Consider the following 27,744-nt stretch of genomic DNA (forward strand, 5'->3'; position numbering starts at 1 on the left):
ATCTACTCCTGCTGCCTTTCCACATTTCAAGCCTTTGATGGCTTTTTCTACTTAAAGTATGGGTATGTATTCCTGACTGCATGCCTGGTCAGTGTTTTTTTTATCACTGTGCTATCATTACTGCTTGTTTCATTTAGCAGTTTTTCAAAATAATTACTCCATACTTCAAGGATATCTTTTTTTCCAGTTTTCATGTCACCTTTATCATCTCTAATTCCTTTTACAGCACTTTTTCCTCCATTCTTAAGCTTTTTCAACAGCCTCCAGAACATTTTGCCACCTTCTTGATATTTATTTTCTATATTCTTGTCAAAGTCCTCCCATGACTTTTGTTTAGCTATTTTTACACACTGTTTAGCTTTCTTACATTTGTCTCTGTATTCTGTAAGAGTAAAAGCTGACTTATTTGCCAGGAACTTTTGATATGCTTTCTTCTTTTCCTTCACTGCCTCTTTAACTTCCTGTGTCCACCAGGGAGTTCTGATTTTTTTATCCTTGCACACAACCTCACCGCATGCCTCTCTGGCAGAATGAATCAATGTTTTCTTCCGAGTTTGCCACTGAATCTCCAAGGTTTGATTCCTGTTCTCAAACTCTTTCATTTTATTTTCAATAATCTTCCTGTATTTTAGTCTACAGTTCACATCTGAGAGCTGCTGAACTTTTATTCGCTTTAAAACTTTCTTACATGTTATTCTTTTCAATATGAAATTCAATTTTATCCTGCTCAAGACTAAATAGTGATCACTTCCAATTTCAAATCCTCTGTACACTCTGGTGTCCTGTACAGGGAGAAAACATCACTATCAACAATAACATAGTCAATGAGACTTTTCTTATTCCTAGCCTCTTCTCTCCATGTGAATTTGTGCACATTTTTATGTTGGAACATGGTGTTAGTAATAAACAGTCCATGTCCTGAGCAGAAATCCAACAGATATTTGCCATTATTATTAGCTTTGCTCTTTTCTCCAAATTTTTCCAAAATATTTTTGTATGTCTCACAATCATTTCCTACTCTGCTATTTAGATCCCCAACAAGGACCAACTTTTCCTTTTTCATTGTGTCAGTTGCTTTTTCTAAAGCGTCAAAAAATTCCTCCACTTCTACCTTAGTAGAACCTTCTGTGGGACCATAGGCACAAATAAGTCTCATTGTCCAATTTCCCATTCTCATATTTGCCCACATTACTCTACTTGAGACTGACTGCCATTCAAGAAGATTAGCCTCGTATTTTGTGTTGAATATTATGGCTACTCCTTCTTTTCCTTGATTGTCATTGCCTGAATATAACATTTTGTATTTATTGCTCAGAAAGATCTCACCAGTTTTGGTCTTTTTTGTTTCAGTCACCCCTATTATGTCGATCTGGTACTTATCTAATTCCTCAGCTAGCTCCATTTCTTTGCCATTCAGGCTTCTTACGTTGATAGTACCGATCTTTAATTCTGTTGATGTTGAATTGGGGTTTGTTTTCAGAATTGTTCCAGTAGCTGACTTTTCGCTGTTCGCCCTGGTTCCCTGGCGAAAACAACGGGGGCCTTGTTTAACTGGGTGATGCCCCAGCCGGTATGAAATTTTGTCATGTCGTACAAATATTTCCCTCCAAAAAGCAGACGTAGACAGAAAAGTACCCGAGTTGAACTAAATTATATTCATAATGAAAAGCACCTGGGAATATTCAAGCCCAGCAGGGATACCATTTTTAAACTGCTCAAGATAACTTGTGTTTAAAAATGAAGAAAAGAAAAGTAGTGAAAAGAAATGGTTAAAAAAAAACAGATAAACTTCCAGTCTTTAGTGGCAGACAACTTTAACTTTTGTTCCTAAACCACATGAATCCATCATTTATCATTTCATATTCATGTCCTTTATTTTCTGTTTCTATAACAACTAGGTCTTTTTAAAACTCATCAACTGATTCTTCTATTTCTTTTCCATGTATACTCTTAATGATCTGTGTGCCAAATTCATTGTCCTTTCTCCATGCCAGATTGCTGAACAGGGTTTCTGTATGGCTACTGCTCTCAGTTGACTTTTAATCAGAGAAAATTTCAGGAATGCAAGGGGTTAACTGCAAATCTCTAAAATTTGTCAATAATTAGCAGGTTTTTTTTTTTTTATTTTTTTATTTTTTTTTTAAGAACAGCTAAATCAAAGCTATTAAATACTGATGAAAGCCTGCAAAACTGGTGGAAAACTAGAGTGTACTATATAATTCAGGCAACAGCATCATACATGTGCACAAGGTTTGATCATTAAGGGGATTAGTAAGGAGATAAACAGCACTGTGCAATGTAAGTAGAATGGTATAGAGTGATAACCACATTCATTTTGAGTTAACTGTGCAACAGTTTATCCCAAACTTCACTGGAAATAAGGTATAACAGCTTTATCAATAGTGAGTTTGATAGATTTTAAAATGGATCTTTTTAAAGTCTTGAGATTATATTTTGTTTTAAAATAGGCAATGGCATGACAGAAATGGAATATACAGGGTGGTTCAAATTTCCACGTACAAACTTTGAGGGGAGGTAGAGAACAAAGTCAACCATATTCACATAGGAAACCATGACCGGAAACATCACCCGAAAGTGATAGGTGGTGTTGTTCGCCAGCGCTCCAGGTGAGCAAGTGGGGCTTCCTCAATTAAGCTTTCGACGTCGTACGAAGAACATGTGTCGTTTTACGAATGCTGAGATAGCAGACATGCACCTCGTTTACCATATTATGTATCCAACTACTACTGAACTGTTCAGTTATGCCTAATAAAGTATTTTACACTACTTACTACGTTGTAGTATTTCTGTATCTTTATGTCCCTGTTAGTACCTTCCGGTGGTGTTTCCGGTCATGCATTCCTATGTGAATATGGTTGACTTTGATGTTCTCCAACATCCCCTCAAAATTTGTACGTGGAATTTTGAATCACCTGGTATAATGAAAACTACATATGGAAATGATGTAAAAGTTTGTTAAAAATCCTTAAGCAATTTTCTGCTTAAAAATGGCTGCAGTCGATTGAACTGATGTAGCTAAGTATATAAGGCCAGCTAATTAAGTAACTTAATTGCTTGCATTCTCTAGCCAATAAAAGACATCTTAAATGTGAGGAAGATCAAAGACTCTGGAGGAAAAGTTTTTAAGAGGGATGTGGATATAAGAAACAGATGGAAAATATACTTTGAAGGGTTTTTGAATGAGGAAAATGCAAGGACTAGAAGAAGATGGGCAGCTTTATGAGGGGATGGTGCAGAACATCAGTAGAGTGGAGGTGAAGGAGGCCATAAAGAGGATAAAGAATGGAAAATCAGTGGGCCCTGACAGGATCCCAGTAGAGGCATGGAAGGCACTGGGGGAAGAGAGAATTGACCTGCTGTGGGACCTGTTCATAAAAGTTTGCAACAGGAAAATATACCCGAGGAGTGGAGGGAAAGTACTCTTGTCTCCATCTACAAGGGTAAATGGGATGCACAAGACTGTAAGAATTACAGAGGAATAAAGCTGATATCTCACACAATGAAAATCCTAGAAAGGGTTCTTGATAGAAGACTGAGGAAGGAGGTGGAGATTGCAAAGGAGCAATTGGGCTTCATGCCTGGCCGATTGACGACAGATGCTATCTTTGGGTTACGGCAGATGATGGAAAAGTTTTGAGGAAAACAACGGGAGCTACATCTGGTGTTTATTGATCTGGAGAAAGCGTACAATAGAGTGCCAAGGCAAAACTGGAGGTGCCTGAGGGAAAAGAAAGTACCAGAGAAATATGTCAGGTTGGTGCAGGAGATGTACAGAAATGTGAAGACAAGAGTTCGGACCTGCCTGGGAGAGACAGAAAGTTTTCATGTGACAGTTGGCTTGCATCAACGGTCAGCATTAAGATCGTTCCTGTTTAATATTGTGATGGAGGTGGTGAGAGAAGACACACCTTGGACAATGTTGTATGCGGATGTTGTTGCGGTTGCTTTTCCTAAAGAATTTCAAGACTGTGAAGAATCAAGAGAAGTAGCAGCAGCTAAACTGGAAGGGTGGAGGAAAGTACTGAAAGAGAGAGGTATGAGAGTGAGCAGAAGCAAGACAGAGTATATGTGTTGCAAAGTGGATGGCAGCCAGGAGACTGATCTGGAGCTGGAAGGAAATGTCATCAGGAAGGTTAGGGACTTTAGATACTTAGGTTCAACAGTGAAAGAGGATGAAGAGGCTGAGAAGGAAGTGGGGTGCAGGATACAAGAAGGATGGAGGAACTAGAGAGAAGCTGAAGTGCTATGCGATAAGAGGGTGCCGATCAATCTAAAAGACAAAATGTACAGGACAGTAGTGAGACCAGAAATGACGTATGCTATGGAAACTATGGCCCTGAGGAAAAATAACATCAGCAGGATGGAGGTAGTGGAGATGAGAATGCTTAGGTGGATGTGCAGTGTGACCAGAAAGGATTGTATGAGAAATGACTATATAAGGGGAATGGTGAAAGCTACGAACTTAGAAGCGAAGATACAGGAGGCAAGGTTGAGATGGTTTGGTTATGTGATGAGGAGGGAGGATGAGTATATGGGAAGAAAGGTCATGCAGATGGATGTGCAGGGGGAAGAGGAAGTATGGGCAGCCAAAGAAGAGATGGAGGGGGCTGGTGGAGGAGGACTTGAGGATGAAGAACTTGGATGTGGTTACAGTCAAAGACAGGAGGATGTGGAGGAAACTCACTGAGAGAACAACGACCCTACTTAAGTGGGACAAGCTGTAGAAAAAGATTCTCTAGCCAATGCACATGCATGGCATGAAAAGAAAAAAGAAAAAAAAAATGGTAAGACGGCAAATCTTACACTTAGTTTCCAGAAGGGAAATTGAGTGCAAGATTTGTCATTTTACCATCATCATATGGGAACAATTAACTCATTTTAAGTCTACACCCTTATAAGTTACTTACACATCCTGGAAAGAATATGAATGTAAAGCTTTCCAACCATAAGGCAAATAACTGCCTTGTCCTTGCTTTCAAATGTACTATGAAGATGAATTACTGTGATCCAGTGAAAGGAAACCTCATTGCAGAAAGGCATGTTAGCATCTGGGTCAATAATACTATCAGCAATTTGATTAGATCAAACAAAAGTGTCAAAATTTTAAAAACATTTAAACATTCCTCATGTTTAAATGTTTGAAACATGAAATCGAAAGCTGCAAAGCAACATTATGAGCAAATATGAGCTGCTGAGAAGAAAAATTTTTATCAAAAGTATAACTAGTGATGAAAGCTCAATTTATGGATCATATCCATAAATCATATTGGGAAGTCCTCTGAGTGAGAGAGAGATAAAATATGAAGATCATAAAAACTACATTTTCCAATATGGAAGCACTGCACATTTTGAATTTAAATAAATGATACAGGTACACATGCTGAGAAATAATGTTTAATGATAATTTCTCTATATCAAATACAGACAGCCCTCAGTTTATGATGGTTCACAATAACGCCAGATGCCTGGGTGTGCTTTCTTACTGTAGTGTGCTCTGACTGAGAAACGATGCTAGCAGGCACTCTAGTGTTGAGTGTTTACTGAGCTACTAAGACATATGTATCAAACCTAGTTTTACTGTTCTAGTTTTACTGTTGAATCTACCTAATTGTTCTATTTAATTTTTTTTTACATACATATTTAAATTGATAAAGTACATAATTATATACCATGTCTGATAAAAGAAGTGCAGAAAAATTAGCAGAATTTGGTGTTAAGAAGGCACAGAAATAAATCACACTTCAAAAGAAGATGGAGGTGATTCGAAGAATGGAGGATAGGCAGACAGGTGCTAATGTCTGTAGCAGTATGAACTTACCTCCATCGACTGTTACTACAATTATGAAAAATGCATATAGATAAAACAGTCTGCGCAACAATCTATGGCAATACTAAATGCAAAACATGTAAGTTATAGCAGGAGTAAACTTCATGAAAAAATAGAAAAATTATTATCATTATGGGTGGATGACTTGAATCAGAAACACATTCCTCTGACACAGGCTGTTATAACTGAGAAAGCAAAAACAATTTTTGAGGATCTTAAAAAGACAGATGGAGGCGAAGAAACATTTTTGGGAAGCAAAGGTTGGTTCAAGAGATTTCAAGTCTCGAAGTAAGTGCCATTGTGTCAAATTATGTGGTGAGGCAGCAAGTGCAGATGTTGCAGCAGCGGCTGCTTTTCCTAGAGAATTCAAGACTGTGTAGAACAAGGAAGTTATCCTCCTGATCTCATTTTTAATGTTGATGAGACTGGGCTCTACTGGAAAAAATCGCCATCACGCACCTTCATTTCCTGTGAAGAACGTTCCGCTCCAGGTTTTAAAGCTGCAAAAGATAGACTTACGCTTTTGTTGGGTGCAAATGTCTCTGGAACTTTGAAGCTTAAACCAATGTTGGTGTACCATTCACAGACACCATGCACCTTTAAGGGTCTAAAAGCCATGCTGCCAATCTATTGGAAATGGAAGAAGAAAGCTTGGGTCACACAAGACGTTTTTATAGATTGGTACACAAATTATTTTTGTCCTACCATGCTTCGCTTCTGTAAAGAAAATGATTTGCCAGCCAAGGCATTGCTTCTCTTGGATAATGCCCCTGGACATCTTCAAAACCTGGTTGAAGTAAGAACACCATTGGATGTTAAGGTTGTTTACATGCCCCCAAACACAACATTGCTTTTGCAACCGATGGATCAGGGGATTATATCACTCTTCAAAGCCTATTACCTCCGTATAACATTTATGGAAATGGTAAGGGTCTTGGACACATCAGGCGTAAACCGAAGGCTGCCTGTACTTCAGTCTAAAATTAACAGATCTTCCTCAATTAAGAGAGCTTCAAAAGGTGGAACAGAACATGATTACATTTTCATGGCACAATCTGTTAACTATATAGATAGCATCTGACAAAACTCATGAAATTTATAGCTCCCGAACTTTTGGTATGGATATACAATCATTTTGATTAAGGTTTGGTCAATGCAATTAGGTTCCATAGCCCTCTTTCAATAAACATTAAAATTACCTCTATAAATTAGAGATCTATAATCTGTGCTGTGTCAACTCAGTGTTCAGCAAAATCTGACTTAAGAGTGTTAAATCTTGAATGAAAATATTTCACTAAAAACTATCTCATTCGGGATTTATATAAAAAGTATTTATATAAAGTATACAAAGTATATAAATAAAGTATATAATTTATATACAAAGTATATACAAATGAAATTACTACCTAACTTTGTATATTAGCAATGGAAGAAAGTTTTGTAAATTATGTGTAACCAAGTAGTAATACAAGTTCAAAGTTCGCGAGTCAGACACTGGGATTAGTGAAATAGCCTCAAGCAGTCATGTATGCACGGAGCGCAGGGTTCTCGGAAGACACTATGGGAGAAGGCAAGACCCGCGCAGAAGAATTCAGTACTGTGTGGAAATACGTGACGCAGAAAGGGTGCCTTTAGAGGGTGAATATAAAAGAGCTAGAATCCCCCAGCAATTCTCTCTTACTCTTGTTCTCACTTTCGGGTTCGACATAGGCGCCTGTCATTCACGATGACGAGCGGGTGGAAGGTTCAACGTAGCGGTATACAGATGGAGAAAATAGCGGCCAGGTAGCGAGCTAAATGAGTGCAGTTTCGTCAGTGTGCCGAGAAAGTCTGTGTAAGCTGATCGATGTGCAGTACCATTTGAACCAAACTAGGCTGAACTATTCCCATCTACACCAGAGAGGAAAGATCGTTATACCGAGATCCAAGCCAGGCCCAGGAGAATCAACAGTCCGGACAAAGAGTTAATATACTGAAGACAAGAAATTAAAGGTTGAGAGAAACACTTGATGAAATCATGGATCTGGTCAAGTATAAACCTTTAGTCATTTTTGTATGGAAAGAAGAGTCATTGTGTGTTACAGAACAAGGACATTCATTAATAGAACTCATAATCAACATCAAATTCCTGCCATTTACCCTCAAGGGGTGTACAGGATATGATAGTACTACATGAAAAAATTACATCATTACTAACTTCCTATCTACAATTTTCCTACAAATCAGTCTGTTACTTGTCAAGACTCCAACATTATCAGATCTTATATTTCTATCGTTGTACCGTATCAATCCACCTATATCTTGGTCTTCCTCTGGGTCGTTTTGCTACCAACCTGGCAGAGAACACATGTTTTGCTAATCTTTCTTTGCCCATTCTGTTTAAGTGACCATACCACCTGAGATTAGCTCTGCTAACACATTCCTGGATGCTGACAATGTCAAGTTCTTTCCTAATATCCTCGTTTTTAATATGATATTGCCATTGATGCCATCTATTCACGCCTATAATCTTTCTCAAGACTCTCTCATATCTGCGGTCTCTAGTCTTCGGTCAAGTGTTTTACTTCTGACCCAGCTCTCAGATCCATAAGTTAAGACTGGTTTGAACACTGTCTTGTATATAGCTAATTTAGTGTTCCGACTAATTTCTCTCTTATTACATATGAATTTATTCAATTGACTTCCCACCATACCAGCTTTGCTGATTCTGTTGTCTATTTCTATATTGAATTTACCATCTTCACTAAAAATCGTGCCTAAGTAGCTGAAATGTTTTACTTGTTCCACAGGTTCTCCATTCACAACACAGTTCACATTTTCAATGATTCTGCCTATTTTCATTGTCTTTGTCTTTTTATTGCTGACCTTCATACCATATCTATTACAACAGTTATTCAATTTAGTCAGAGAATCTTGCAGACTTGTAGCGGATTTATTTAGAAGTATAACATCATCTGCATAAAGCAAACAGCTGACATTAACATCTCCAATTTTGATATCATGTTTAATACCACTTTCCTTCATAATGTGATCCATATAGATAATGAATAACAGAGGGGATAATGTACATCCTTGTCTCACACCAGATTTAACATTAAACCATCTTCCTGTACTTCCTTCAATTCTAACTGCTGACTTACAACTCAAATAAAGACTAAGTATTGCTTGATATAATGCCCCATTGACACTATTTAACTGTAGAGTATTGAATAGCTTCTCTCTTGGCACTTTGTCATATGCCTTTTCCAAATCGACAAAACTTAAATACAGATCTTTGTTATATTCCCATGCTTTCTCGACTATATGTCGTAAAGTGAAGATCTGATCCTGACAGCCTCTATTTGGCCTGAATCCAGCTTGTTCTTCCCTCTAGTTAATATAAAGGCAGAACTGTAATATATATTCAAAAAAGATGAATGCTTCAGATCTAGTAATGTGTTTCAGTGAATATTGTGAATGTTAATTAAGTTGGATGTGTTATAGCATAACCATAAAAGCACAGATAATTAAACTAATGCCTGAAGGAAATTGTAGATAAAGGAATTGAAAGAGCAAACCACTAAAGTTTGATAATATTGTTTCTTGATAAGGTCTTACTGTAAAGATTACAGTTTATTACATGTTAATTTCTCTAATCTCGGAATACGTTAGCTTAATTAAGTGTAAATATTTTGCAAAAATGTATAATATGAATTTTTTTTAATAAACCTTTATGCTTTTACCTAATTAGTTGCCTGATTTAATGAATCCAATTCACCACTCATAAAAATTTGGACTAAGCGGAAGTTAATTGTTCAGTTAAGACTACGACCGCAAACAAGGTTAAATACAGAAGGTATTGATATTTGGAAACTAGGCATATGTTAGAACGATTGATCAAGTGCCTGTCTGCGAGTTCGCTCCTTCACTGAGAATTTTTACAATCCCAGGGCTATGGGTGGCCCAGCGGAACAAATAAATTTTCCCAGGACCTTAAGAGGAGGTAACTCCAGATTTTTGCAACCAAGGAATTGGTTCTACTCAGAGACAATCCCTTTGTTAATTTAATTTGCACACGTAACAATCTAAGCGGCAGAAGTACACATAGATCTCTATATAACCAAATTATAGTAAAGGAGAACCAAATAAAAAAAATAAGAACAAAATAAGAGTATATAACAAGAGATTTCAGGCAGAAAATATCGTACTGATGTTTCTGGATATCTCTTCTTGATAGCACAGCTGATTTTTTTTCCAAAATACAAGAGAGGGCCACTCATGCTGGTCAGCACCAGGAAGAGATAAGGACAAAAGTGTCTCTTTTGTGGATAGTAGAGTAAGAAAGCAGAAAGTTTGTTGATGAGGATATCAGAGATAAGGGGGATCAGAACTCTACATTAAATATTCACATGTATTAAGATGGAACCTATTTAATTATGTGCAGTTCTTGTTATAGGTTAGAGGAGGAAAAACAGATGAAGTGAGCTCTATTGAGCTGTCTATTTTTTTGGATGGATGATGATCAGAGTTATGTTGAAATCTATTAGTAAAGGTTGGTTTGCAAGAAAAAGAAAGAATGGGATGCGAGGAAGAACAAGAAGAGAGAATACCTAAGAAAGCTAATTTTGCATATTTTCCTTTCTCCATCTATCTCCATCGGAATTTAACACAGAGAAATACAGTTTACTGATTTTTATGGAAGGGGAGGGGGGGAAATCAAAGCATTTTCTGGATATAGCCAAGATGCAAAAAAAAAAAAAAAATCACCAATGTAACACACTAAAAAAAAAAGGATGAGTGAATGAGAAAAGAGAGTTTCTGAGTGTTCTAAATAGTAGATGACTAAGAATGATGAAATGGAGCGCTGGCTATGGCCTTTACCTACTTGTAGATTTTCTAGCTGAAATATCCAGAATATATCACAATGTCAAAACTTTGTTATGTCAGGAGCTCTTTCAGACAATCAAATATTTGTAAATAACAATGTGATGTCAAAACTGACCATAACCATAATGTGATATCATTACAGCTTATATCATTGGGCTGTATTGACAAGTTTTTAACTTTTGTTAAGAAATCAGGCGAATTTTTACTAAAGAAAAGTCCATATTCCTCTCATCATCCTGCCAAGAATTGAATTCAGGCCTTTCTCAAGGCATATTTCTCATTAGTCTCCCAGCTATGCTTCAGAGGTGCCTTATACAGATTCCTCCAATTTTATAAAGAATTGAACTCATATTTTTTTCCAACCAGATGCATATCACATTTTTTTTCCAGTTGTACTACAAAAAGCACTTGATGATGATTTAACTTGGTACAAATGCATGTACAAAAATAAAATTATTTTTAATGATAATGAATTATCTTAACATAGATGAGATATTTTGGTTGGAAAATAACATCCTCAGTGAAATAATGCAGATAAAATAATAATAGAGTAGACATGCAGCAGTGGATTCCATTTTCCTGGTAAAAGCTGTATGTTAGAGATAGCATCTGACAATGAAATAATGTGTTGGTATTTATAATAATAAATAAACAGATGATTTGGTAGAACCCCTCACTTTTTTATGGCTAACCAAAAATACATAAAGAGCATGTTCCAATAAAGCTTATTGTGAATTACATTTGCTTCCCAACCTGTTGTATTTGAAATCTCTTTCACACCTTTTGAGTACTCATGCAGAACAATCCTCAAGAAATGTGAAAGAGATTCCGAATACAGCAAGATTTCAAATATAAAAGGATGAATCTGGGATGTATAGAACTTCAAGATAGCTGAGATATGCTTTAAGTATGTCAAAAGAAAAGGATGATAGTGTACTTGGGCAGAAATAGAATGACATCTAAATGTATGAATCAGTTCTTAAGCTGTATACCCACTTGTCCAGAATGTCAAGGAGATCTTATTCTGACCTCTTTAGAATAATTTATTATTTTATGGGTTGTGATCTTAACCCCATGAAAGCTGCTTAGAGTAGCTGCTTCAGTTGCTGCTGACATGATGGTTTTACAAAAATATCTAAATGTAGTGTTTGTTCTTTTATTCAATTTTATTATTTTTATATATACTGCTTATATAATCCAGAAACCCTGTTCAAAAAAACACGCACAGAACTCTTTAAAGCCACTTCAGGCCCCTCCAATAAGCACAACAGTGGCCTCAAACCAGGCATTGAAATTCATCTCAAATCCAAAGATAATCAAAAAACAAACATGCCAGTGGTGAGATTCAAACCTATGATCTAGGAGAGCAGATATGATATCCACTCAGCCAACACCAGGTTGCAAATTGGCTATTAGACATACTATGACACATGAAGCTGAAACAGAACCAGATACTACAAATTATACATGATGTAGACATGCAGGATGAGTTACTATCTTACAAAATATAGTTGCAAAAGTAAATTCAATAAAAGAATGGAAACTTCTACAAAAATCAATAAAATAATGGGCAGCAATAAGAAGAATGGGATGGAATAATCATACTGAAACAGTGAGAGATAAAAAATGACAGGAGACTAAATCCAAATGACAGAAGAAGAGCAGTAGAACCAAGGAAGATATGGAAACATAAACACTCAAAGAAAATGAAAATCCTCTGCCTGCATATAGTAATGTAAAAAGTTCTGGGTAGAAAACAGAAAACTCTGGCCAACTGTACATAAAACTGGCTGACTCACATTCTGTTAAAAAGCCCTTATCTTTCCAACCAAAGGGTGTCATCACTATGAAATACTACAGAATTTATCAAGAGTGCCATCTTAGATAAATCATTGTAATACCTATTTAAGAGGTGAAGTAGTTTATTTTTGCCTACTGTTAACAGGGTAAAGGGGTTAGCATTATACTTTTTAAAGTTATTCTTTCATGTTTGTTGAATGGGTGGTCATTGGCTGATCTGCTCATTTTGAAAATCGAAAATCCCAGTAAATGGGTAAGGAGCAAGAATTTGGTCATCTATCATGATAAGGCGAAAAGCTTTGGTCACTTTCTCAGACAAGTAACACAAGAAAAGAAAAAAAAAAACTCAGTAATGAAGAGAAAAAGAATAATCATTAAACATTTATTTTGAATTTTAAGAAATTATCACAAATAATTTCTGAACTTGACTAAAAACAATTCCACATGCTCAATATAAAGACCAATATTTAATATATATATATATATATATAGATGTGTGTGTGAGATAAAATAATAGTTACCTGTTGGTATTTTTGAATGCATTCTTCAGAGCACAATGGCTTATTTTCTCCTATTGGTGGAAAGTAACCTTGGCCATTCTTTATTTCTTTTTTACATAAAGTACACATTTCTGGTAGAGAGGTATTGTTTATTTTTGAAGAAACAGTGGTAATGGAGGTAGTACTTGCAAGAGTTGCCGATGCTGCATTCATGGTGGTGGTGGTGGTGGTGGTGATGGTTGTGGTGGTGGAGGAGGAGGAGGCTGAACCAGCAGTTGTGGAAGAAGCAGAAGAGTTTCCAGAAGGTTTTGCAAGTTTCTGTTTGTTTCTGAACACCTGAAAACAAGAATCTGAGCAGAGAAAACGAGTTGTACCTTGAAAAAGGACTTGAAATTTTAATCCTTTGGTCTGGAGAAAGAGAGAAAAAATATATTTATATACATACATATGTGTGTGTGTATATATATAAATAGATCATAACATATCTAAGAATCCTTTCAAAAATTATAAGCATATAGTACATTTCTGTTACAGTAGCTTAGGCTGGTCGATAATCTAAATATAACCTAAATATCTTGGCACTATTTTAAGATGATACCATTTCTATAACATATATTAATACTAACAACTTGTTGAAATGTGTAATAACTAAATACGACAATCAATTGATTCCAAAGTTACGTGCTTAATATACACATAGATATGCTGAATACACACAGATGCTTTGAAATGAAAGGCAAGACAATATCCACACAATTCATTTAGAGTATACTTCATTATGCGAAACTATAATATTCTCATTATCCAGCTCTGCAGCAATTAAAGTAGACAGCAATATTACAACATTTATATAGATGGCCCTATGAATTCATCACAAATTTATTACACACAATACCAACTACCAAACGTCCCCAAGTTGACATAAGTCAGAGTGGAGGAGAGGGTTAAAGTGTAAAATCACTGCTAGGCAAGCTCTATCTCACAGATATAGATTAAGCTGCCGCTGGAGTATCCACCTGTTTTTATGCTTTATTATGCAAATTATGTGAATTTCTAGAAGATTTTGTTTTTCTGACATAAGGGGAATAGAGATTTTGGAATGAACAGTCAAATACTCTCATAAGCCTTTTAAGTTTGGTCACAATTCTGATTACTGGAATTGTGGAAATGGGAGAGAGGAATTTGGGTTGTACAGTATTATTCTTTTATTCTTGTCACGAGATATTAAGTGGTTTACAGATAGACCATCCATATCCTTGGGACTCTTAAGGCCATCATTCTTATTGAGGCTGGAATGATGATCTATCTTACAAATTTCTATGAATTTTCATTCATACCAAGTTTTGGTATTATATTGGAATGGTTATTTTTCAGTCAGTTCTGTGGAAACCAATCAATGCCACAGAACTGATTGGAAAAACACCCACACACATGATGCATCATCTAAATCACACATTCACACAAAACAAACATTAAAAAGTAACACAGTTCTTTATATTTTATAACCATAAAACATAATTGAATATTCGATAGATATATATATATAGATATATATATATATATATACAGGGTGTTCGGGATAAATTTGACATATTTATAATTAATTATATTTTTCCGTAAGTTACATGTATTAACACACACTTCTCTTCATTTAAAAGTTTGGACCCTTCTTCATTCATATACAAGATGTCAGAAAGGATGGATAGCTGGAACCCACCTGAATCATGGAAGAGAATAACTTGTATCATGATGATTCGTGCCCGCCATCAAAATAAGGATATTACGACTGCTGCCCAATGCTCCCTGAATACAGTAAAAACAATCAGGCATGAACTAGAGACTTGCAATGGTGACTACGAGGATGTAGCAAGAAGAAAGATCCCTAGCAGACGATCTGATTGCGTTCGTACAGCAGAATGCCTCGCAAATCTGCAGGAACAGGTGTTGAAGAACCCTGGCATTGGAATTCGGGCTTTGTTCGTGGAGTTGCTAACTGTAGTCAAGCCCTGGATAACAAGGGTAGCCAATGGTAGGCCGTATGTATGGCAGCAGGATTCGGCCCCTTGCCACACCTCTGGGAAAAGTCAAAAATGGTTGTCTGAAAATTTCTACGACTTCACCAGTCCAAATGTTTGGCCTCCAAACTCCCCAGACCTTAACCCCATGGATTATTTTGTATGGGGCGCAGTTGAAAAAGACACCAATCGCACTTCCAGTGATACAAAAGCCCAGTTAATGGATAAAATTAAAACAGTTTTTGCGGCCCTTCCCAGGGAGACTGTAGCATCAGCTTGTTCGAGGTTCCGAAGCAGAATTGAAGCTGTGATCGATGCTAATGGTGGTTATTTTGAGTAAATCTTGTTGATAGTATTGTAATTAACTCTGCCTGTAATGTTTTTTTGTCAATTCATTAAATTTAATAGATACAAAGAAGATTTTCTTTTTCCTTACGAAACTGTCAAATTTATCCCGAACACCCTGTATATGTAGAAAATTTTTTAACTTGGGTATACTATATTAAAGATACAAAGCAATTTTATAAGCTGGATTTTAATCCTTTTTTCCCAAGTAAGCAAACAGACAAGTAAGTCAAGTTTGTGCCTGCAGTGCAGGTCTGAGGCAACTGGTGGTAAAGGTGGAGTAAGCTCCAATCACTTTCCTTAGTATTTCCCCCCTAATGCAAAGCACATCCCCTTGCAGAGATGTATGATGCTATGCATTAAAGGTAAGGGCCACTACCCAGACTGGTTTTGGCCTTTATTGAGGTCTCATCAGTCGGAGCCAGAATATAAAAATGCCAAGGGTGAAGTAATGCAGAGCTTATAAATTTTACCTAAACAATAAAAATCTCTGGATGAGAGTAAGATGTAGAAAGTTTTTTAACTTGGGTATACTATGTTAAAGATACCAAGCAATTTTATAAGCTGGTTTTTGACTTGCACTATGTGCAGCCACAAACTTGACTTACTTGGGAAAAAAGGATTAAATAGCTTATAAAATTGCTTGGTATCTTTAACATATATATATATATATATATATATATATATATATCTCGAACAGTGAGTAAGTAAATGACTTTATGTGCATCCGTGATGCGAGTTTATATATTGTGATGCTAGAATACAGCATTGGTAACACGGAGTCCACTTTGTGCAGATATCTAGCTTTTTTTTTAAAGTTGCCTTTACAATGACCCTAAAAAATGTCTCCTCTTCTTGACACCTTTTACTGGTTAGCAAATTAAGTTATACACTGCACTATTCTTTTATTCTGTAATTTGTCCAAATCGCACCATTCAAAATGCCTCCTATTTAACAAACTTTAAGGATTTTAAAGTTCAGTATTCAACACAACAGCTACTCTCCCCTTTTTTTGAAACACACACAAAAACCTGGATAAATCATTTTATTATGCAGGTTAATTAAATAAGAAAAATTTAGAATGGTCACCAAATTTAGTTTTTTTCTTTGAAGTAATGCCAATAAAATCAACACAATATTACTGTTCTTTTTTTTTTTTTTTTTTTTCCCCAGAAAGCTCCAATTCTTTTGGCCTAGTTTTTCTTGCATTGATAAGTAGCTTCAGTCTTGTTCAGATTAATATCACTGACAATTCTAGTTCCTCTGAAGCAGGGTTCATCTTTCAACTAATATCCTTATTTGGCATATCTTTCAAGAGCATATGCACATTTACTTACAAGTGGCATATCTTCTAAAGATCGTTGTAAATGTCATATTTAACTGACCCTAAAAATTTCTCTAAAAGAACAGTAAAATTTTAAAATCCTTTCATACTGCTTTTTAGTATAATTGAAAATGTCATCAAATACAACATGAGAGTATGAAGTAGGCAATAAAATCATCATCATGCGTATCAAGGATTTAGGCCTAGCGTGGCCTGTTCCGGCCTTAGAAGTCATCGTTGAATCGTTTAAGAGGACGTCCTTGTTCTCTTTTTCCTAATGGCTTGTACTTTAAAGCTTGTTTTGGTAATCTTTTTATTTTCATTCTTTGAACATGTTTCATTCATTTATGTTTATATTTTTTAATTTTTTCTATTACTGATTCGTGGTTTAATTCTTTCATAATTTCTTTGTTTCTTTTGTATTGATCACATATAGAGTATACTTTGCAGTTTTTCTCATAAACTTCATTTCTGCTATTATTAATATTTGTTTGTCTTTTTTGTTTTATTGTCCAGATTTCACTTCCATACAATAAGACTGGTAGGACTAATGTATTGTATACTTTTAGTCTGGTTTGTTTCTGAACTAGGTTTGGTTTAAATATAGAGTTAATTACACCTGTTATTTTTAAATATTTTGTAATTTTTACATTTATATCTTTTTCATTTTCATATGTGATCATACAGTCTAGGTAGTTAAATGAATTCACCTGTTCTAAGATCTTGTTATCTATTACTATCTTAGTTCTTGCTGTATCTTGTCCTTTAAAGGCCATAGTGTTTGATTTTTCTGTTGATGTTATCATACCATAATCTTTGGCTATCTCATTCAGATCTAAAATAGCTTTCTGTAAGTTATCTTCAGAATTTGAAATTATTATTTGGTCATCAGCAAAGAGGAGAGTGTTTAAGTTCACAGTAGGAGAAAGTTTAATACCTTGATGGAAATTTTCATTCCATTTTATTATTATTTAGGTAAATATTAAAAAAAGTTGCTGAGAGGGGACATCCCTGTCAGACCTCTTGGTTTATCTCTCTCGTATATGATAGCTCATGATTTAATCTTATTTGTATTTGATTATTTTCATATATACTTTATGATAGCTTTTACGATATTATTTGGCATTTGTCTTTCATTTAATATGTTAAATAAAATGCTTCTTTTAACTTTGTCAAATGCTTTTCAAAGTCAATGAATGCAATATGTGTTTCTATATTGTATTCTCTTCTTTTCTCTATTATTAATTTTAGGCAAAAGGCTGGGTCTATACATGATCGTCCTTTTCTAAACCCATTCTGTACTTCTAAAATAAAGTTTTCGGAATATTTCATTATGCAAAAAAATGTCTTCTTTAAATTTTTACATAATTTATTCCTTAAATAACAGAAACCAACAGCATTCTTATTTAAAGCTTTCATGAAAATTTTCATCAAACCATGTTGAAATGTGGTGTTGCAGAAGGAGACCTTTTTTGTATTCACAATGGCAGATCTGAAATACTTCTTTTTCTGCCTAGCACTAAAGTCAAACTGAATATTATTTTAACCTGATAATGGCAGTATTTACCTGATAATGGCATTATCCCAGTCACATAAAAGCAGCAATATTTTGTGATGCTTAGTTGCAAAAACCCTCAAAGTATTATCATGATGAAGGCACTACATACTAAATGTTGTAACATATATTCGCTGTAGCAGATACCATATTTAAGAAACAAAGTCATATTCTTAAAGGAATTCCATAAAGGAAAAAAAGAAAGAAAGAAAGAAAGAAATAGAGAGAGAGGGAGATAGCATAAACTATGAGAATTTTTTTTTCGCACATTAAGAAGAAAGCCCTTCAAACTAAGCTTTGATAAACAAATGGCATTTGTGAAGATCTCCATGATTCCATCAGTGTTAAATCTTGTTACAAAATGCACAACCATCAATCAGGATGGAATCTAAATTTTACTGATATTTTCAAATGGGGACATCCATCAATTCTCTTTTCAAAGCATTTCCAACTTTATAATCTAGACCATAAGATTTCAGCTTGTGTTTTCATTAGATTCAGATCACTCACAAGATCATTCAAACTCTGTTTGGGTTATCAAATAAGGTGCTTGAATAATGACAAATAAAAATCTGGTTCTGGTTCACAATAACAAGATAGTGAACTTTCGGGTCTATTAGTAGAGTTGTCTTTTTCCACAGTTCATGTCTTAGTGGATTAAAAATTAATAACATACTATTGTGAAAATACTGGTCTTATGGCAAGTCTGGGTATTTTTTGCTAGAGGCAGATCAGAAGAATTTGGAGTAGTTTGGATATCAAGTCTTCTGAATCTGATAGCATTCCCACCCCCTCTCCACCCTACATCATGCACACAGGTAAGCCTATATTCAAGCCCATTCAAAAAAAAAAAGAGGGATAAGGTGATTTTTAAAAACTTCAGGAAGATGACTTAAGTCTAGAGGCTCTAGCATAATGAACACAGATTTTTTTTTTTGTTGGTGATGTTGTTGTTTCTTTCTCCCAGGTTTAGACCTTATCCAGAAGCTTGTTTAATTGTTAATTTGCAGTTGTGCAGAATTTCTAGAAATGCAGAAATAAGTAGAATGATCCCATTATTATTATCATAGGTATCTCCATGGAGTCTGGAGCCTCATCATGGGAGAGCCACACTAACTTTTATGCACAAAATAACCTATCATACCTCTCCTTAAACTCCTTCACTGTCAGGAACATTAACATCTAATTTTGGCACTCCATTCCACTCCCTAATCACTCTTCATACAAACAACCTGGTCTGCACACCCTTACTAAACTATACTCTTTCACAACTTTCACGATTACCCCTAGTTCTCATTCTATTGTCATGTATTGAAAAATTTACTGTGTGTCAATCTTATAAAACCTCTTTATAACTTATTAGTTTCTATCATGTCCCCCTCTTTTCCCACACACCTTAACCTATCTTCATAGGCAGCAGTTCATAGACCTTCCACCAGTGTGGTCACTCATCTCTAAATCCTGTCCACCACCAACTCCTCTGGTCTTCACAAAGCCCAGGTGACTAAATCTGTACACAGTAGTCAAGATGCAGTAAAATCATAGCCTTATAAAGAGAGATAATAACTTCCTTATCTTTACTTGTTATCATGTTTTTCAACATCCAATTAATCCTTTAACAGAAAATTCAACCTTATTAACAGAAGCTTGAGTTTTCTTTTTATGCTTCAATGCCATAGCATATCCTTTATCAGCCTTAGTTATAATAATACGTCATTTTCACATAGGGTGGATTCAAACTCCAACCTTTCAGTTAACATTGAATGTGCTAGTTGATTCCTCCATTCTACCTGAGAGAACTAAGACTTCATTATTACTTAAATTGTGGAGAAGGAGTGTAGCTTTAAATATTAAATGTGCTGCTCCAAAAATGAATTTTAATGGTAATATATAATAAGGAAAGGTTTGTAGTTCTTTATGATTCTATTCTTGAGAGAGATACTTTTGACATTAAATTAAGAAATTTAAGTTCTTAATTTAATGTCAAAAACAAATTAAATAAGCTGTGTGATGTTACATTGCTAAGCACTAAAGAGAGGTAAATTTCATCAGTGATGAATAAATTATAGATATTAATTCACAATTTCATATAATAATCTTAATTTATAAATTCAATTAAACATTAGACCAACGTAGGAATTAGAAGGTCTCAATTATAAAAAAAATAAAAATAAAAAAACTTAATGTGTTATCCGGATTAAACTTTCCCATATTTTTTGACAAGGATAGGCAATCATTTCAATTCAAATTAGGGCATTGAAGTAAGGCCTCAGCGCTCTCTTTGAATAAGCATTCGAATTTATAATGACATCTGTGAAGGAGAGTCCTGGACCAGAGAATGTTATGGTTTGTCTCTATCCCGTGCTGCACAAATCCAGACTTATCGGATTTGTTGTGAAGAATGTATGATTAATGTTCTTGTATTCGTTTTTCTATAGAGCACCCAGTTTGTCCAAAGTACGACAGATTGCAGTTACAAGGAACTTGATATATACACTAGGCAATGACATAGTTCAGCATTTATCTTTAGAAGATGGGAAATATGTGGATATTTTGTTAACAAGGATATAAGTGGCTGTTAAATCATATTTCTTCAGAATTCTTGAAATTGGTTCTGAGATTCCAGAAATATATGGAATTGTAACTCGACGTATTGATTCTTTGTTGTTCTGGATAGGATTGTAGGAACTGAACAGATGTTGTGAAGTCTTTTCGGAGAAGCCATTTAATTTCATGTGATGTTTGATAGTTGAAAGTTCTTTCTGTAATTTGTGGGGAGTTGAGCAATTAGTTCTAGCTCGGTGAATTAAACATTTTATAATTCCTGTTTTTTGATAAGGATGATGGGCAGATTGTTTAAGAATGTAACGTCCAGTGAAAGTGGGTTTTCTGCAAACTGTTGTTTCAGAATACCTGAAGGTGAACGGATGTCTAAAAAGGGTAACTTGTTGTCTTTTTTCAATCTCCATGATAAACTTAATACGAGGGTGTAGAGAACTGATTTTGGCAGGTAAGGAATCACTGTTGTGGGGCCACACTGAAAAAATGTCGTCTATATATCTAACCCAAAAGGGTGGTTGGAGTATATAGATGAAAAAAGGATGTCTTCTAGATGTTCCAAATAAAAGTTGGCTAGAGCAGATGAAAGTGGACTTCCCATGGCCGTTCCTTCCACTTGGTTGTAGAATTTGTTTTGACACAAGAAATATCCAGAGTGCATCATGAAATCGAATAATTTTACGATATCTTATGGGAAGATGTCACCCAGTAAATGTAGGGTCTCTTTGAGAGGTACATTGGTAAACAGAGATTCTACATCGAAGCACACCATAAGATCAGTAGGTTGTAATGAGATATTTTTAAATTTATTTAAGAATTCAATAATTTCACTAAATATTTGGCTATGCGGTAAGTAGGTGAATTAATACAATCAAATATAGGACAGAGAGGAATGTCTGTCTTGTGAATTTTTGGTTGGTAGACCATAAAATCTAGGAGGTCTTGCAAAATGTGTTCTTAACCTTTCTATAGTGTCTGCATCTAAACTTATAACTTCATCTAGAAGGGAATTTAATTTCTTCAGTTGCCTGTTGGTGGATTCATGATCATCATCAAATTCCTGCCATGTACCCTCAAGGGGTGTACAGGATATGATAGTACTACATGAAAAAAATTACATCATTATTAATTTCCTATCTACAATTTTCCTCCAAATCAGCCTGTTACTTGTCAACACTCCAACATTATCAGATCTTATATTTCTATCGTCTAAAGCACTTCTTACCGTATCAATCCACCTATATCTTGGTCTTCCTTTGGGTCGTTTTGCTGCCAACCTGGCAGAGAACACTTGTTTTGCTAATCTTTCCTCGCCCATTCTGTTTAAGTGACCATACCACCTGAGATTAGCTCTGCTAACGCATTCCTGGATGCTGACAATGCCAAGTTCTTTCCTAATATCCTCGTTTTAAATATGACATTGCCATTGATGCCATCTGTTCATGCCTATAATCTTTCTCAGGACTCTCATATCTGCGGTCTCTAGTCTTTGGTCAAGTGTTTTACTTCTGACCCTGCTCTCAGATACATAAGTTAAAACTGGTTTGACCACTGTCTTGTATACAGCTAATTTAGTGTCCGACTAATTTCTCTCTTATTCCATATGAATTTATTCAATTGACTTCCCACCATACCTGCTTCGCTGATTCTGTTGTCTATTTCTATATTTAATTTACCATCTTCACTAAAAATCGTGCCTAAATAGCTGAAATGTTTTACTTGTTCCACAGGTTCTCCATTCACAACACAGTTGACATTTTCAATGATTTTGCCTATTTTCATTGTCTTTGTCTTTTTATTGCTGACCTTCATAATATATCTATTACAACAGCTATTCAATTTAGTCAGAGAATCTTGCAGACTTGTAGCGGATTTATTTAGAAGTATAACATCATCTGCATAAAGCAAAGAGCTGACATTAACAACTCCAATTTTGATATCATGTTTAATACCAGTTTCCTTCATAATGTGATCCATATAGATAATGAATAACAGAGGGGATAATGTACATCCTTGTCTCACACCAAATTTAACATTAAACCATCTTTCTGTACTTCCTTCAATTCTAACTGCTGACTTACAACTCAAATAAAGACTAAGAATTGCTTGATATAATGCCCCATTGACACCATTTAACTGTAGAGTATTGAATAGCTTCTCTCTTGGCACCTTGTCATATGCCTTTTCCAGATCGACAAAACTTAAATACAGATCTTTGTTATATTCCCATGCTTTCTCGACTATTTGTCGTAAAGTGAAGATCTGATCCTGACAGCCTCTATTTGGCCTGAATCCAGCTTGTTCTTCTCCAAGCTTTTCTTCCACAATTCTTCTCAACCGTTTCTCAAGTATACTTGCATAGATCTTGCCAGGAACACTCAGTAGGGAAATACCTCTGTCATTCTCACATTCAGTTTTATTTCCCTTTTTATATATGGGTACTATGAGAGCTCTACTCCAATCATCGGGAATTCGTCCCTCTGTCCAGGCTTTCTGAACTATGCAGTGCAGCCACTATAAGACTCTTATACCACCATACTTCAGCATTTCTGGTCGAATATCATCTACTCCTGCTGCCTTTCCCCATTTCAAGCCTTTGATGGCTTTTTCTACTTCAAGTATGGATATGTATTCCTGACTGCATGCCTGGTCAATGTTTTTTACCACTGTGCTGTCATCACTGCTTGTTTCATTTAGCAGTTTTTCAAAGTAATTACTCCATATTTAAGGATATCTTTTTCTCCCGTTTTCATGTCACCTTTATCATCTCTAATTCCTTTTATAGCACTCTTTCCTCCATTCTTAAGCTTCTTCAACAACCTCCAGAATATTTTGCCACCTTCTTGATATTTATTTTCTATATTCTTGCCAAAGTCCTCCCATGACTTTTGTTTAGCTAGTTTTACATTGTTTAGCATTCTTATTATTATTATTATTACGGGTATCTCAATGGAGTCAGTAGACTCATCGCGGGAGACCCAAACTAGCAAAACAATATCTGTCATATCTCTTCTTGAATTCATTTACAGATGAAGAGCTCACAACAAAGTCAGGCAATGAATTCCACTCATTCACCACCCTCCAGGCAAAAAACCTTGTTCTGACACCTTTGTTAACCACACTCTTCTTTAATTTCCAGAGATGACCTCTTGTTCTTCCATCACTATCACACAGCTGAAACATTTCCCCTGCATCAATCCTATAAAAACCTTTTAGTAATTTGAATGTTTCTATCATATCCCCTCTTCTTCGTCTATCAACCAATCTCTGCAATCCACAAGCTCTCAATCTATCAATGTAGGGAGCATTTTTTATATCACTCACCAACTTGGTCACTCTTCTCTGAACCCTCTCCACAGCCTCCTCATCTCCAAGGAATCCAGGTGACCAGACCTGAGCACAGTAATCCAAATGTGGAAGTATCAATGCTTTATAAAGGGGAATAATAACCTCTTTATCTCTGGATGTCAGTGTGTTCCTCAACAACCAAGTAATCCTATGTGCAATCTTGGACACCTTAGCAATGTGTCCTCTGAACTTCATCTCCTTATCTACCAATACCCCTAAGTCCCTAGCCTCATCAATCTCTTGGAGTACCTTTCCATCTATGTAGTACACAGCTGGTAATCTTTTAATCCCAAAATGCAAGACTTTACACTTTTCCACATTGAACTGACATCCATTTTCTTTTGCCCATTTTACCAGCTTATTTAAATCCTCCTGCAAACTTTCAACATCAGCTTGATTTTTTATTGCACTACACAACTTTGCATCATCAGCAAACAACTGAATATCTCCCTTTAAGCCGTTTCCTATATCATTTATATACAAATTAAACAACATTGGCCCAAGCACAGAGCCCTGAGGCACACCACTGGTCACCTGCCTCATTCTGGACTCGGCTCCTCCATACACCACCTTATGGTATCTCTCCCTGAGCCATTCTCCTATCCATATCACCAATTTAATATCCATTCCCATCTGCTCCAATTTGCGTAACAGTGTTCTATGGGGTATCCTGTCAAAAGCCTTAGCAAAATCCAGAAGTACCACTGTGTAGCCAGTTCCTTTGTCCAACTCTGATGTTATTCTATTATGGATAGTTAATAGATTGCTAAGGCAGGATCTACCTTTAACAAAACCATGTTGGCCTCTATAGAGTATCATATCCTGATCCACCCATTCTTGAATTTTGTCTTTAACCAACTTTTCCAATACTTTTACCACTACTCCTGAGATGGTGATTGGTCTGTAATTCAATACTGCAGTTTTAGAGCCACCCTTATGCAAAGGAACCACTTTGCCTAACTTCCACTCCCTAGGGACCATACCAGAGTTCAAACTTAAATTAAATATCCAGGTAAGAGGGGTTGACAATTCATTTGCACATTCACGCAACACCCGAGCTGATATTCCATCTAAGCCTACCGCAGTGTTTGCATTTAAGTTTCGCAATATATTTAATACCTCTGATTCTTTAGCTTCAATTCTCACATTAGGTATTGCTATAGGTATAGAGATATCCTCACTTGGGTGATAGACTTTTGAGAAGTGATCACTCAGTAACTCGACTATTACATCTGGTTTTGTCACCTCAATACCATCAGCACCCACTAAGGTTATCCTTCCGAAGTCATTCTTCCTCTTACTTGCCACATAGCGGAAGAACTCTTTGGGATTACCCTTGATCTCTTTGGCTAAGGTCTTCTCATAATCTGATTTAGCTTTTCTTACTATGCTGGTAACCTTCCTAGCTTGAGCCTTGTACTGCTCATGGGTGTCCTGATCGCCCTTCTCCTTGTAAATTCTCCATAACATTTTCTTTTTTTGTAGTTCAAGCTTGATACTACTGCTCATCCATCTAATGCCTGCCTTGTTTGACCTCCTGACCATGGGGACACAATCTGATATTGCTTTCCTCAGATACCCGCTGATTTTATCCCAAACACTGCTAACATCTTTCCCTTGCAATATGTTCTGCCATGGGATGGCTGCAAGCTCACTCCGAAGCTTGTTATAATTGCCTAACCTGTAGTTTCGTACATACCCCTTCTTAATAGAAAAATCCACAGATTTTGCAACCTCCCAAGTCAATACCACATGATCGCTTTCACCAACTGGAGGTAACGAGGTCACCTTACTTATGCATATAACCTCTGAACCAATAACCAGGTCCAACACTCTCACACCACGTGTCCCTTCAGTTACGTGCTGTTTCAAGTAATTATCTCGTAGCAGATGTATGAACTCCATTTCCTTTTTGCTACGTGATATTTCCTCCTTCCAATTGATATCACCATAATTAAAATCCCCCATAATAATCACTAAGCCTTCACTCATTGCACTAAGTTGCTGATGCATGAATTCAATATCTCCCCCTGTACTCCCTGGCCTATAGCAGCATCCAACTGTATATTTGGTTGCGTTGGTCACTATTTCGCACCAGACTGCCTCAAATGAACTCTCATTCACATGTCTATCATCATGATATACTACTTTCTTTGGCTGCAACACATCAGCTATCATCAACAGTACTCCTCCTCCTGTTCTATCTTCTCTATCCTCCCTGAAAATACTGTACCCATCACATTCAATTCCAGTGACCACATCTTCTGCTGACAGCCAAGTTTCACTAATGCCTACAACTTTTGGTGAGATTTCAGTGACTAATGCCAAAAATTCTTCTCTCTTATTTCTAATACTTCTAGCATTGGTATACAAAAATTGCAGATTCCCTCTAGATCTTGTACCGGCTTTAGAACTGATACATAAGTCACTAACTACTGTAGTCCTATGCCGATTTTTTTCCCCTCTCTTCTGCAATTTATTCTGCCTATAAGGATCAATAAATACACAATCAGTGCTAAAGTTTCTCTCTCTTACACTCAACCTTTTCAATATTAGTTTCCCTGCCCAATAACTTCAACCTGTTCAGAAAACAATAACTTCTTCAATCTCTTATGTCCTTCCATGTTAAGATGCAGTCCATCTCTAGCATACAACTGCCTTTTTCCTTCAAACACACTCCAAACATCAACAAACTCCAGACCTCTTTTTCTGCACATTCTTGCAATCATATCATTCATTATCATTGCTCGTCTACTTAACTCGTAATTGTCAAAACGAGGCAGCACACACACTATTCTCCCATTGACACTTTTCCTCTTCACAATATCTAATAATGTTCTTAAATCTTTTCCTACCCGATTTATACTACCTCTCAGGTCATTCGTACCCACCATAACTATCATCTTGTCTGTTTCATGCCCTCTCTTTATTGCTAAAGCCACTCTTTCTATTGTACCATCAGCCAAGCACTCCTCATGCATACCACTCTCCATACCCTTAATCATAGAATCACCATATATTTTACCACTATTAACTTCATTCAAGTTCACACTCATGGACTCATTCTCTACACTATTCAGCATGACTCTCCCAGCTTCATTACTCAACTCTCTATTACTTACCCCCCCACTCTCACTACATCTCAAATTACGTACCCACCATAACTATCATCTTGTCTGTTTCATGCCCTCTCTTTATTGCTAAAGCCACTCTTTCTATTGTACCATCAGCCAAGCACTCCTCATGCATACCACTCTCCATACCCTTAATCATAGAATCACCATATATTTTACCACTATTAACTTCATTCAAGTTCACACTCATGGACTCATTCTCTACACTATTCAGCATGACTCTCCCAGCTTCATTACTCAACTCTCTATTACTTACCCCCCCACTCTCACTACATCTCATTTCTTCTTGGCCACTTGTGGTTTTATTATGTTGACTCCCAATCACTCCCATACTATTTATTACTGAATCATTCACCAAAGACTCACCCATATGTAATCCTGTTCTAGTTACTTCAGCTAAAGTAATCTCTATAGTCCTAATTTCTCTGTTTAACACATTAAACTCAGCTT

The 27,744-nt window shown here is 36.0% G+C and overlaps 1 protein-coding gene across 3 annotated transcripts in view; it reads right to left on the minus strand.

The window, feature by feature from the left end:
- LOC150100777 (zinc finger MYM-type protein 4-like) overlaps positions 1-27,744 on the minus strand; it is a 521,809-nt gene that overhangs the window by 410,649 nt on the left and 83,416 nt on the right. For all 3 annotated transcript variants that reach the window (XM_090402210.1, XM_090402209.1, XM_090402211.1), the window contains exon 6: positions 13,036-13,422. In XM_090402210.1, coding sequence (XP_090258336.1) covers positions 13,036-13,422 — 387 coding nt within the window. The remainder of the gene's footprint in view (positions 1-13,035; positions 13,423-27,744) is intronic.

The sequence above is a fragment of the Typopeltis vanoorti genome, chromosome 12, assembly GCF_054136105.1.
Source record: "Typopeltis vanoorti isolate ZY-2024b chromosome 12, IOZ_Tvanoo_1.0, whole genome shotgun sequence".
NCBI classification, from domain to species: Eukaryota; Metazoa; Arthropoda; class Arachnida; order Uropygi; family Thelyphonidae; genus Typopeltis; species Typopeltis vanoorti.